The following is a 12,264-nucleotide window of genomic DNA, read 5'->3' on the forward strand; positions in this document are numbered from 1 at the left end:
GACACACTTCTTTTGTCTGGCTTTTGAAAGCTTTGAATGGGGCGAGTGTGGGAAAGCTGGGGGAGCTGGATCTCCCAGAGTCGTGTTTCGGGAAGGCTGCTGTGGCTTTGTAGAACACGGCAGCTGGATGGTCACTTTGAAACAGTGTTTACCCAACAGAGCGACTCGACTTGCCCACAACTCACAGCGAGAGGTTTCCACTCCCCCGCTCAGATACGAAGAGCTCTTTCCCTCCAATTCCCCAGCCCCTCGGACAATAAACACCTTGATAGAATAGATATTTTGTATTCAAAGGGCTTCCCGTACCAAAACCCAGCGTCTTGTTTGCTACTGCATGGGTGAATAAAACTGGTAACACACAAAACAATGTAATTCACTGTAAACGATGAAGACAAGCGAAGGTCAAATAACAATTAGCCACGATCGTTAATCGTCTTGACAGTCTTAATTAAAGCCCAAATCCCCACGGCCGAAAAATGATAGCTGCTTCTCCCACTTAATAACCTTGATAATAGGTCATTTCCCCTGTAGATGCGCCTTTCTCATAGAGCCTCTTTGATTTAAAATATTTTACTGGGTGGAGTGCGTTTGAAAAACTGATTTTTAAAGAACTGGTATATTTGAAAGTACTTGTCTTCATAGTGAATAGCTAATTGCATTTACCCGCTGCATACATATATATTACAGGCTGGTATAACTCCGTCTCGGGACTCCCGTCGATAATGTGGTCTCTGAAATGTATAGAGTGAAAGGCAATAGCTACTATAAGAGTAGCTGTCATTTTGTTCATGGGATTATAGAATTTAAGAACGTCAGGAACAATCATTCAGTTTCAAATATTGTTCCCGACTCCATTATGATGTTTTTTTGTTGTAGGTGACACGTTACCCCGAAATTAAACCCTTACGTGAAAGGCAAAAAACGAGGGTGCTAGTAAAGTGGAAATATGTGAACATTGTTTCGTGAACACAGACCTGCTGTACAATTAGTATATAAATGCGACTCGTTGAAATAAAGCTTTTGTCGCTGCGGTTTTTTTCGGCGGCTTCACTTGAAAGACTTTGCAAGAGTTTGAGTAAGGACCCAGGTTCAAAAAGAACTCAAATTCAGGACGAACACGATATAGTTTTTCATTCTTTTATTAAGCTTAGTATAAAAGAGTCACAGAACAACACAGAGTCCTGGTGTTATCAATATGATAAACAGCAATTAATACATTTAGTGCTTCTTTACTAAGATAAAGAATTTTCTGAATACAGAAGAAAGTTCAGCCCGGACAAGAGCTTGGTTATTTTTAACCTAAGACTTAAAAAAACAAAATCACTATTATTAATATGATGCTCGTATAAGAGTAACAATCTTTTCCCATCAAGAAAAACAAAACACGCTCCAAGTATTATAAAGCATAAAAGTTTTACAATATGTAAAAACAACTTCAAATTAAGTGAAGTAAAAATTTACAGCATTATTGAAATAGATTAAATACAATTTCACGCTGCGACATCCTCTACAGAATAATCATTAAGGGCAATTTTTGCCTACAATTGTCAGATAAGATAAAAGGGGAATTAATATTTCCTACGAAGGGAGGATTTATTAAGACTGTCACAAGAAGCCCCGTCATCCTCCGTTTTCACAATCCCCGGACCGAGACGCCCGTCTGGAGGACGTCACCAGGGTCTCCAGAGGCGCTCGGCGGAGCGCGGGGCGGCGCGTTTGGAACCGCCGCTGGCGGGCGTGTAGCTGGGACCGGCCGCTGTACCGGCCCCGTCCCGGCCGCACAGCTGGCGGTCTGCCTTGTGGAAGTGGCGGAGAAGCTTGAACTGGGATTTATTCAGGGGGTCGTGCACGGCTAGGAAGCGCAGCGTCTCCTCCAGGCACTTGGAAAAGCCCTCGGCGTAGCCCTGCTTTGGCGTGATCGCCTTGAAGGACGACACGCGGTGCAAGTGGTCCCTCAGGTAGCACACGGCCATCTCCAGGATGTCAGCCTTCTCCAGCTTGGAGCTGGGCTGGCCGGCCTTGAATTCGCTTTCCAGCAGCTGCTTCAGCTGCTCAATGCTGTTGTTGATGCGATCCCTGCGCATCTTCTCCACGACTGGTTTTCTTAGCTGGAAAGAAAATAAAAAAAAAGACTGAAAGTTAGAGAACTGCAACATTTTCCCCAGAATAGGCAGAGAACCTGTGAAACACGCCAGTAATAAGCACGCAAAGCTCTTATACTTACTTTCATTTTTTCTTTCGAATTCGGAGAGATACTGTAAAGATTTACGGGAGCCATACCGCTCACAACGCCACCAGTAGCTCTCAAGTGCGGGAGTTAATATTGACTGAGCTTGGAGCGTCGCGTCTATTTATATATCTCCGACAGCGTAAGGCGGTGTGAGTCTTTGCTTCACAGGGGTTTCCCACACTTAAAAGCCAATCAGGCTCCGTTGCTGAACAATAGAAGTAGCTTCAATTACTTCATGCTAAATTGACTGCATATTGCCTAGGGATAATAGCCGTCTTCCAAATGAACAGGTGGAGTGTGCGCGCTAATAGGCAGCGCCCGTGGAATCGTGTAGGATCTGGGAAAGAGCTGACCTCCGCAGGGACGCAGATTTGTCTTTTTCGCGCTCTCCTCACCCGTAGTCGAAAAATCACATGATGCCTCATTCAGACAGGAGGATGAAAGCGTGAACAAGGCGGGAAAAAACGACCAAGTGAAACTTTCATAGACGTGAGTGTATGTACAGGATCCCCAGACAACTTTAATGTGAGTAACAGCCCTCTGTTTAATTGCCCGGGTTAAAGAGGATTGTAGATATTTCCCTTTTGAATTAACCGCTCATTGCTTGGTCAGTTAGATCCAATTTATTCTATACAGTGACCGACGCCCGACAGTTCATTCATTATTTTAAACCTTGTTACCTGGGAGGATCTTGGATTTATAGGGGCAAACATTTTAATATTAAAGGAAATCTCAGAAATCGGTTATTATATTATCTGGAATGAAAGTTTGTGTTTTAACAAAGACGTTAAACTCGAGGCAATGACGTGAACATACCAGAAAAACACGTTTAATTTGAGGAAAAGTGCGTTTGAGATCATATTCTTGTATACAGCTGTGCAGATCTGCCTGGATATTTAGTCTGCATTTCCTCTGCCAGGCTACTCCAGAGTCTCGCCAAAGGCTTTCTGTAGCGTTTGCTGCGCCGCACTTTGAAAATGAAAAAAACAAAACAAAACACTAAACTTTGTATAACCACTAGTAATGCGCATTTAATTAGCCAAGAGTGGAGTGTGCTAATTAAAAACACAATTACACTGCTTTAAGAATTACAACATTCTTCTCTGTTCTTTTGGAATACCTCGTTGCTTGAAACCAACAACAACAACAACAAAAACAAAAAAAAAAACCCGGTGAGATTAAACAGAGCTAATGTACGTTGCTCTAATATGGAGAGATGGTACTTTTTAATTGATAACAGTTGGGCAAACCTTATATTAACATGATCCGTGCCCAGATGGTCCTTTGGGAATTGGATACTAAACAGAAGGGCATTGCGAATGGGGCTTAGAACACGGCACACTTCTATTGTCCTCCAGTCGAATATGGAGTGTGGGAAAGTCAGCGCAGTCCGGGCTCCAAGATTCTTGTCTGAAGACCGCATCCGTCATACAAAAGAGCAGCTGGCTGGAGCGCGCGGGAATCTTTCTTAAGAAGTGGTGATGGCTGTCAGCAAAGGTGAATGCCACACTAAGTCTTTTAATTTTGCATCTCCCTTTTTTTTTTATATTCGGTTTTTACTTTCATGCCATTTCTTTCTTTAAAAAAAAAACCGGCAAACAAAATCCTTTTACAAATACGATATGCTATGGATAACAACGTTTTAGCTTTGAATAATGCTGACCAGGTATGACTGTAAATTGTAAATATAACATTTACATTTTAGAGGGGTCACCCATGATCTCCCACTACACATGAAATATTCATGACTTCATTCTGGCATTAAAAAATTACCATTATTTAAATGAAACCACGCAGTCGGTTATTGTCACATTGGCTTTTCACTTTTTCTACTTGCATTTAATATTTTATTCATAATGATTTTTTAAGGAAAGCTGAATGTGAACTTAAAATGAAAGTGAAAAATGTAACAGTCCACAGAGCTCTGTGAGTGTATTAAAGGCCTCTGTGAGGAACGGGAGAATGTGGAAGCAATCCTTTGGGATTCTCTAAGTGGACTGGCTGTATCCTGAGGCTCGTCACTGGGTAGTTTTAATATTTTACTTTCTTACTGAAAAACAGTTGACAGAATCTGAAACGTTTCACGTTTTGCTGCTCTGAAACCCATTACCTAGTATATCGATCCAGGCTGCGTGTAGAATGAATCTAGAACGGTCATCTTTTGTTCAGTGACGTTTCATGAGACGCAAACTCCTCTGATCACATTCCACTTTTAGCAAAACAGATAACGAGAAACAAATGAATCATTCTTAGGGCTCCTTTTAGATTGTTGCCCCATAGATGCCCTTTTCTGAAATTGTTCAAACTGGGAGCTGTGTCAGGGAGTCCTGGGCGCACAGGAACAAGAAGAGGTCACTTCCACAGTGGAAAAGTAGAAAGGAGAAAGAAAAGCATTTCAGGTGTTAAGCCTTCTGCAGGTGTACGGGCTCAGATGTGACTTGAAGAAGGTTTAACAGCAGAAATTGTTTCTCCTTTCTCCTTTTCAGTGTGAAGGTAACCTTTCTTGTTCTTTAATGGAAAATGCTTTTTTTGTTCAGGACTGAAAGGTTGCTGCCAATCGCACCCACCATCTATAGACTACAGCCCAGACAGGATGCCAGTCCCTCTCTGGGCATGCACATATACGTGTCTCTGAATCTATTGTAGAAGCACTAAAGCAGAAAGCAGACAAAACTTCAGGAATGCTGGACGTGTGCGTGCCTGAGCCTTGACTGAGTTTCTCACACCCTAACCAGTAACGTCTTAGGGAGACAACGGGATTCGGGATTCTGCTAAATAGGCTTCCACTGTCCGCTGAGTGACAGCAGCTCCCATGCTGAGGGGAAGGTGATGTGCATCTCATACAATATGAAGCATCTATGAGACTCCGTCTCTCTGGAAGCTGGGAAACGACTGACCTCTCGGGTAGATTATAACCATTCCCTTGATGTGGCTGCTCAATCGCATTCCAGCGTCACGTGATCCCCCATTCACAGCAAAGCCTTGAATAGCTTGGCAAGGCGGGAAAATGTTCCAGTGTCAAATGTCATCGGACTTCATTCTTTAGAAAGCCGTGACTTAATAATAGCATATTGGCTTTTGTGTCGGTTGTTTGCAAAGTAAAAACAAAAAATGTTTTTCTATGTGATTTTAAAATATTTAATGTCCTTTACAAGTGGGTGCTGGTGTGTCCTTTTTTTTTTACTCTGTGGGATATTGTTCTTTCTGTGTCTCATGCGTGGATGAAGGACTTGCTCAGCACGTTGGCCTTTGAATCAAAGTCTTCCAAATTCTCCACTCAGGTTTCCATGTGCAGAAGGCACCTGTAGTTATTTCATGACGAATAAAGGTATATCATTTAACATGGAAATGAATATGCCCAAAGGGTGCTAAGGGGGGCTAAGATTTCAACTGGAAACCAATCTATCCATCCGTCCAATTTGCATTGCGATTATGTGGTTATTCTTTTTGTTCCTAACTAGAGTCTTGTGAAAAACAACGGGGTTTTGAGGAAGTCCAAGTCTGCTTTTCTAAAAAGATACACTGCACTCACCAACCCCCCCCTGTCCTTTTTTAAGGTGTACTACAAATAAATATATGTTTGGCTAACACAGCAAATGCCCAGATGGCCTATTGAAAACAAGACACAATAAAAAAGCAGTCTATCAGTGGCAGGGCGTGCCAGAAAAGCCCACTTGTTTTGTGTGGAGATCTCAGGCGGCAGTGAATAAGAGCAAAGTGTGGGAAAGAGGAACGGGCCTGCGCTCTAAAGAGGGACTTCTGTTAAACACAAGAGCAGCTGGGCCTGCTACCTTGAAACTGTTTAGAGGAGGCCTATTATAGAGACGTGTCCTTTATCATGAAGTAAGGCTGGATGCTGGCATTGCGATTACTTCATACCTTAAGCATGCCTTTCTCTCTCTTTGTAAATATGGTGGGAAGAAACAGATAAAGGGAAGGGCTTGCAATGAACTCGGCTCGGGATCTCGCTGAGAATTTCACACCTTTGTTTTTCAACTGTGCGCCCAGACGCAGGCAAATCACGTCTGCTAACACGAGGCAGTGCGCTGGAGAGATTTCTAACCGAGATGAGCCAGTGAAAGTGCTCTGTGTTAAACGGTTTATCTTTGCAGAAACTCCTGGGTTGACCCAATCCGAAACCCTCATTTCAGCTGTCTTGAGTGTGCGTCTCTATGCGCAATCCTCACTTTGCAAGCAGAAGTTTATAAAAAGTGATGGAAAATTAACTTGGATCCATCTTGAGACTTTAAGTGCAAATGCATGCATTTGTATGAATGCCATGTAAGCTCTTAACCTTGTGCACCTGCTCAGATATGATCCGTGTCTGAAGGTGCCATGTGGTAATGATATCTCCTCTGAGCACGTGCAGGACCACCCAGAGGGTTGGCACCACTCCTCTCTTTCCACGCCCCACGCCCCACTCCTCCCTCTGCTCCACAACGAACCATCGCCCCCCCCACCCCACCCCACAGGCACTTCAATTAGAAACTGACCCTTCACATACCTGTAATGAGTGTGTTATACACATGCTACATGCTAGATGCTACAGACAGAAGTCATACTTAATGTAATCATTTGAGGGTGTAAACTTGCTCATTGTATAATTACTTTCCCTGATGTGACAGACTTCCATTTTAAGGTTGTGCTGATGGAAAGAGGAGGCCAACAAATAGGGGAAAGCACCCTAATTACCAAAAGAACTGACCTGAGCAGGCTTGATTTCCTTTGCAAAAGGGCAGCGCAGTGCAGGCGAAGGGACTGTGACGCTGTGCAGGTCTGCATGCACCCAGGAGGGAGGTGGCTCTTCACTGATCTGTGGATTATGATGGTGATACAGGGCTTCTGATCGGGAGAGGTCAGCTATTGGCTTTGGAACGTGTGAGTGGGAGCTTGGCTGGGTCTCCCACACTGTGCCCCCGTTTACTGAACGATTTTCTCAGCGGGGCAGGGCAGTACAAGTGTGCCTTTGGTCGGGGGGCTTGGTAATTGTGTTTAATTGACATTCCCAGTGAGAACATCTGTTTATATGTGTGTAAGAGAGAGAGGTAAAAAAATACAGAAGGGCCTCTATACGTTTAAAATAAAATCTATATTTCCTCCGAGATATAGAAACATTTAGACACTGTTTTTTTTCTTTCCTTACTGTATAACCCATGAGTGCGCTTGAATATCTTTTAAGGACTAGTTTTGCCATGGTAAGTGGAGCAGCAAGCATATTTAAAAAGGAAATCATATGGTGCAAGTTTTATCTCAGCATTCTGTGTTCAGACTTTTTGGGGGAAAAACAAATGCACTCATTTGGCTTTTGAAATTAAATGCGAGGTTTCCTTTTTTTCTCCAATTTTCTTAAAGTGACCCAAAGCAGTGACCGATACATCATGACAGTCCTTGTGACTGCAACGCTCCGGGGTTTTGAAGTGGTCTCAAGCTATACCCAGTGTATTTTTATCTGCTTCACTTCTAGAAGTGCAATGCAATTACTTAGAACCTGAATTGCCTAAATCTTGAAATATGATTTGAAATGTAATACTGTTAATAAAAACTGATATTCTTGACCCCTTAAATGAAGAGGGAGTTATCTTTGCCTTCATGCAGTAGGCGCTGTATCATACTCTTTCGATGTACAGAGCACCACCAGAGGAAAGGATGACACCTTGAAAAATGATCATGATGTCCCTGAAGCCAGCAGCACTCAGGTGGGCTATAGAAGCTGCTGGCGCTTTTATAAAACACTATAGTGTGCACATGACATGTTTACAGTCAACATAGTTTCAGCGATCCTCCCGGATGCCTTTAGTGTTTTATGACTCTTCTCTGGGGACGACACCTTTCACTCATTCCCACACTCCGACTCAGCGTTTTATCCACCGCCGCCATCTTTTCTTGTTAGCGGAGACAGCGCCCGCGCTTGTTATGCGGCAGCTTCAAAGAAACCAGCCCGCCTACTGTAACCCGCCCTTCCAGACTTCAGTTCTCACCGCTGCTAGCGCGGTTTCCGCCAGTGGCGCAGGGTTTAGAAATCATACATTTATCCGTATGGAGAAAAAAAAAAAAGATATACGACAGGACATTGTAAATCACAGTTTAATATGATATAATAGGCCTATAGCCTTAATATAGATGCTGTCTGTGAAGGTTTTTTTTTTCTTTTTGATTATGTAATAAGTTTTTACACATTGGAATTCATTCTACTTTTGTGTAAAGGAGTTTGAATTTCTTGGAAAAAACTCCCAATAAAATGTTGCATTATTAATAACAAAAAAAAAGTTACAATAATGACGACTGAGCGAAACTCAGGCTTCGGAGCAAGGGTGAACTCAATGTGTCACCGCTAGTTTAAAAGCTTCAAATGCTTTGACATCCTGTAAATACGATAAATACAGTATGGTAGGCGCTCGCAAGCGTTGTGATTGAAGACGAAGGTTGAAATATGTACCCTACCTGACTACATCGAAAAAAGAATATCCGAACGCAATAACGCGTTAGACACGGGCCGCTCTCATTAAGTAATTTAACTCGTCGAGTTATAGAGTTTTAAACGATAATTCCCCTGTATGAAGTGCATAGGTAGCTTGGGCTACGTTTCATTGCAAGTATTGTTTTTTTATTTTGTAAGTATTGAAGTAGTATATAAAGGAGGTATATATATGAGTGTAAATCCCAGAAATTGTGGACTTTATGCCGTTAATAATTGCAAAGTTTGTAATGTGATGCAATGTACTGCATATATTATGTAATACAAAAACGATTACAATACACCACGCCGGTAAAAGTAAAATGATTTATCTTTATTTTTCGCAATTTCAAACATGAAAATGCAATTTAGTCTTCCTTTTATTAAATGACAGTCTCTTTAATTCAGTGCAGTGGAGCTCCACACAACGCATCACATCACCTTAAATGTTAAGAACAACGGATGCACTCTTCGTAGCTTGATTTAACCATAAAGCGTATTCATTTACAAGATGAAAATTCATTAAGGCAGTATAAGCCTAAAACGGCACCTTTACAAAAGGTCACATTTTATTCAGATACGAAACTACACCCCCTATACTTTTCTGGGGAAACGCTCGACCTTAAGCAAACTTTTCTGATGCCTTCAGAAGAAAAATCCTTTGCATAATACATGATAGTACATGTCATAGAATTGTCTACAAATGTTGTAGTGGCGTAATAATACATTTCTGTATTTCCAGCATTACAGAAATATCCCATAAATACACATTAAATCACATAATTCACCTTATAAAGGGCGCGATTGGATACACATTGTGTAATCAACATTAATAAATCATGGAAACAGTACGTTCCTACTCAATCAGAGGAGTCCTGGACTTCAAGCTCTCCTCTAGTTTCATCGGATTGTCCTCAGTCACTCTAAAGTCCCCTCTACCAGGGTCTCCACAGAGTCGTGCGTGGGCTCGGTGCCACTTGCTTGGCAGAGATCGGTGTCCGCGTGGGCGTGGGGAGCTGTCCGTCCGGGCGACGGGTCCGAGAGGCTCTCTTCTGCAAGCCGTAGAAACACTCGAGGGCTTTCCGCTCGGCGGCCTGCTGAGGGGCGTGGAGAGACAGGTACCGGAGGGTCTCCTGCAGACACCCGGAGAAGCCCTGCTGGTAGCCCGCGCTGGCGCAGGACTCGCTCTGTTCCTTCAGGAAGCGCACGGTCATCTCCAGGATGTCCGCCTTCTCCAGCTTGGCGTTGGGCTGCGGCTGCTGCTGCTGCTGCTGCTGCTGCTTGAGGTGCCTCTGCAGCAGCGCCTTCAGCTGCTCGATGCTGGTGTTGATGCGGTCTCGGCGCATCTTTTCCACGATCGGCTTGCGCAGCTGGAAGAGAGAGCAGAACGGTTTGAGTTCTCGGATCCCAAGGGAACGGGGTTACAGATCATGACTCTCAAGCAGACCCTGATTGAACAACATCCGCGCAACTCGTACTTACTCTGTTCTTTTCTTTGTTCGAGAAGTGGAAGGCGGTAGTTTCCCTCTGCACAGTGATAGGAGCCATGGCGGTAAGGGTACGCGCTGATTGTCGCTGCAGGTCTGGCTGGGCGATGCCAAAGTTCAGAGTCGGTCTGAAGGGCTGGTGGCGAAGCTCTGCTGTATTTATAGTCGGGCTCCGGGTCTGGCCGCGTGGAGCTCAAGCTCCCCGAGCTTTCCCACACTCCCCAGCCAATCGCGTGGCTCCCGGCGACAATGGATGACATCAATTACTTCACGGTTTAGTGACTCGGATGTCTCCAGAAAGCACGGGGTGGGGGCTGGGGGGGGGCGCACAAGCCGACCGAGGGAGTGTGTCGGTGTGTGACCGCGGCGTGCAAGGCCTGTGGCCCTGAAACCTGGGAAATTCCCGCCCCCTGAAACTCAGACCTGCTGCCGGAGGCAAAGATCAAACGGCCTCTGTGAAGTGGCAGCGCTATTAGCAGAAATATGTCAGGCGCATGTCTGGCCGTTCCAACGACAAACACCACTGGTGCAGTTGCTGCTCGTCGTTTTTCTTCTGTAATTAAAAAAAAACCGCAGCGTGGAGGCCAAGCCTGAGCAAGGGAAATTATAAATACAAACTTGACAGGTATTTGAGAAATGTAGGATTTCAACATTTATTTTTTAAATTATAGCTTGATATTCAGGTGTGTTTTTGTTGTCTAAAATGCAAATGTCAGTGACATTTCAAACATAAAATGCAACAAAATATATGTAAATGTTCTTTCATTTAATGTCAACGCAATGTCAATAGCTGTGCAAAGTAACTCCGGTAGGGCGAAAATCCTGAGAGATAGAAGTGGTTGAAGAATGTAAGAGTACAGGATATCATTTGGGATTATACAGAAAGAATGAGACGTGAAATTTAATAAGGTGTGTTTCATTCCCCCCCTCCCCCCAGTGGCAGCAAGTGTGGGAAAGGATCGTAAAAGTGAGACTCACGCTTGTGCCCGACAGCTGCTCTTTAATCTCCCGAGCGCGTCAGCTGTAGCCGCAGGCCCACCGCTCTGCAGCCTTAATCCTGCGGTCAGGTGTCAGAACGGCACCTGCGCAGGTAACCAGAACTCGTGTGGCAACAGAGCCAAGCACTCCCCGCCTTGTTACTGAGAAGCCTGTCACGTATTCCCCATACCACGAGGTGTTAATTCTCTCTTCCCTCCTCCAGGATAATAAGCTACCCTGCTCTATTGTAGCGCAGCGGCGTTCCCGAGACGTGTGAGATTTTCACACTGCATTGAAAGCTTGTTTAATTGCCTGGGAAGCGCTACTGTTTAAAAGGAATCGATTATGGAAATAGATTTTAAAACAAAGCAGGACAGTAGCATCGAAGTTGATAAAAAGGTAACTGAAGAGACTACACTTATTGATCTCCCATATCGAATTTCAAACACATTAAGGTGAAAGGTGCTTTGTAATAGCACAACGAAAATGGTAATATCTGGATTCATGTATATGATTTAATAACATGAATAATTATATCTCTTAGGAGACAATTGCAATTGCTGTTGTAGTAAGTAAAACTTCACGTACCACCGTAAAACACAGAATATACAAGAGACTTTTCTCAGCATCCCTGACACTTCAGAATAACTCTATTTTCTCAGAAATCAAAGCGAAATTTGCACCACCACTCTGGTGCTGTCTAAAAATTGAACAAGAAAATGTCATTACCAATATATCTCCCCCCTAAAATAATTATTGACAGTGTTGTCGATTTATCATAAAATAAGTTGAAAAATACTGATAAGAAAATATTAGAGAATATACAAATAAAAAGCTCCCATAAAAACTTTCCTAGCTGGAAAGTATCAGACTGCAGATACAACGCTGTTCACTGTTCATACCAGATAAAGAATATCTAGTTTTATCTTTTAGAGCTTTAATAACCCATATGCAATATATACAGTATATATAAAACCCTCTCTTCTTGTGGGTGGGTAGTTCCTAGGTAATAAAAGCTCACTGCCTGGCTACTCTGTATCGGCTCATAACCGGAAAAATGTTCTTCTAGTGGAAACGCTTGCATACGCCAGAACATAAGATAATTGTGGACTCTT

At 43.3% G+C, this 12,264-nt stretch overlaps 2 protein-coding genes across 2 annotated transcripts; both read right to left on the reverse strand.

The window, feature by feature from the left end:
- Positions 1-1,123: 1,123 nt before the first annotated feature.
- LOC148642066 (transcription factor HES-5-like) lies at positions 1,124-2,366 on the reverse strand. The gene is made up of 2 exons (XM_088617252.1): positions 2,225-2,366; positions 1,124-2,108 (listed from the first exon to the last, which is right to left on the reverse strand). Exons 1-2 carry the CDS (start codon positions 2,276-2,278, stop codon positions 1,671-1,673), a joined length of 492 nt encoding a protein of 163 aa, XP_088473378.1. The 5' UTR covers positions 2,279-2,366; the 3' UTR covers positions 1,124-1,670.
- A 6,631-nt stretch (positions 2,367-8,997) lies between these two features.
- Positions 8,998-10,316, reverse strand: LOC148642067 (transcription factor HES-5-like). The gene is made up of 2 exons (XM_088617284.1): positions 10,167-10,316; positions 8,998-10,054 (listed from the first exon to the last, which is right to left on the reverse strand). The coding sequence occupies exons 1-2, from the start codon at positions 10,230-10,232 to the stop codon at positions 9,620-9,622; spliced, it is 501 nt and encodes a 166-aa protein (XP_088473410.1). The 5' UTR covers positions 10,233-10,316; the 3' UTR covers positions 8,998-9,619.
- Positions 10,317-12,264: the final 1,948 nt, after the last annotated feature.

Source organism: Lepisosteus platostomus, chromosome 23 (genome assembly GCF_059453375.1).
Source record: "Lepisosteus platostomus isolate fLepPlt1 chromosome 23, fLepPlt1.hap1, whole genome shotgun sequence".
Lineage (NCBI taxonomy): Eukaryota > Metazoa > Chordata > Actinopteri > Semionotiformes > Lepisosteidae > Lepisosteus > Lepisosteus platostomus.

Bases quoted from the DNA above. Each gene is read 5' to 3' on its own strand.
- LOC148642066 (XM_088617252.1), bottom strand. From the start codon at position 2,278: ATGGCTCCCGTAAATCTTTACAGTATCTCTCCGAATTCGAAAGAAAAA. The intron at 2,109-2,224 runs GTAAGTATAAGA...TTTTCTTTCCAG, and splicing joins ATTCGAAAGAAAAAATGAAA to CTAAGAAAACCAGTCGTGGA.
- LOC148642067 (XM_088617284.1), bottom strand. From the start codon at position 10,232: ATGGCTCCTATCACTGTGCAGAGGGAAACTACCGCCTTCCACTTCTCG. The intron at 10,055-10,166 runs GTAAGTACGAGT...TCTCTCTTCCAG, and splicing joins CGAACAAAGAAAAGAACAGA to CTGCGCAAGCCGATCGTGGA.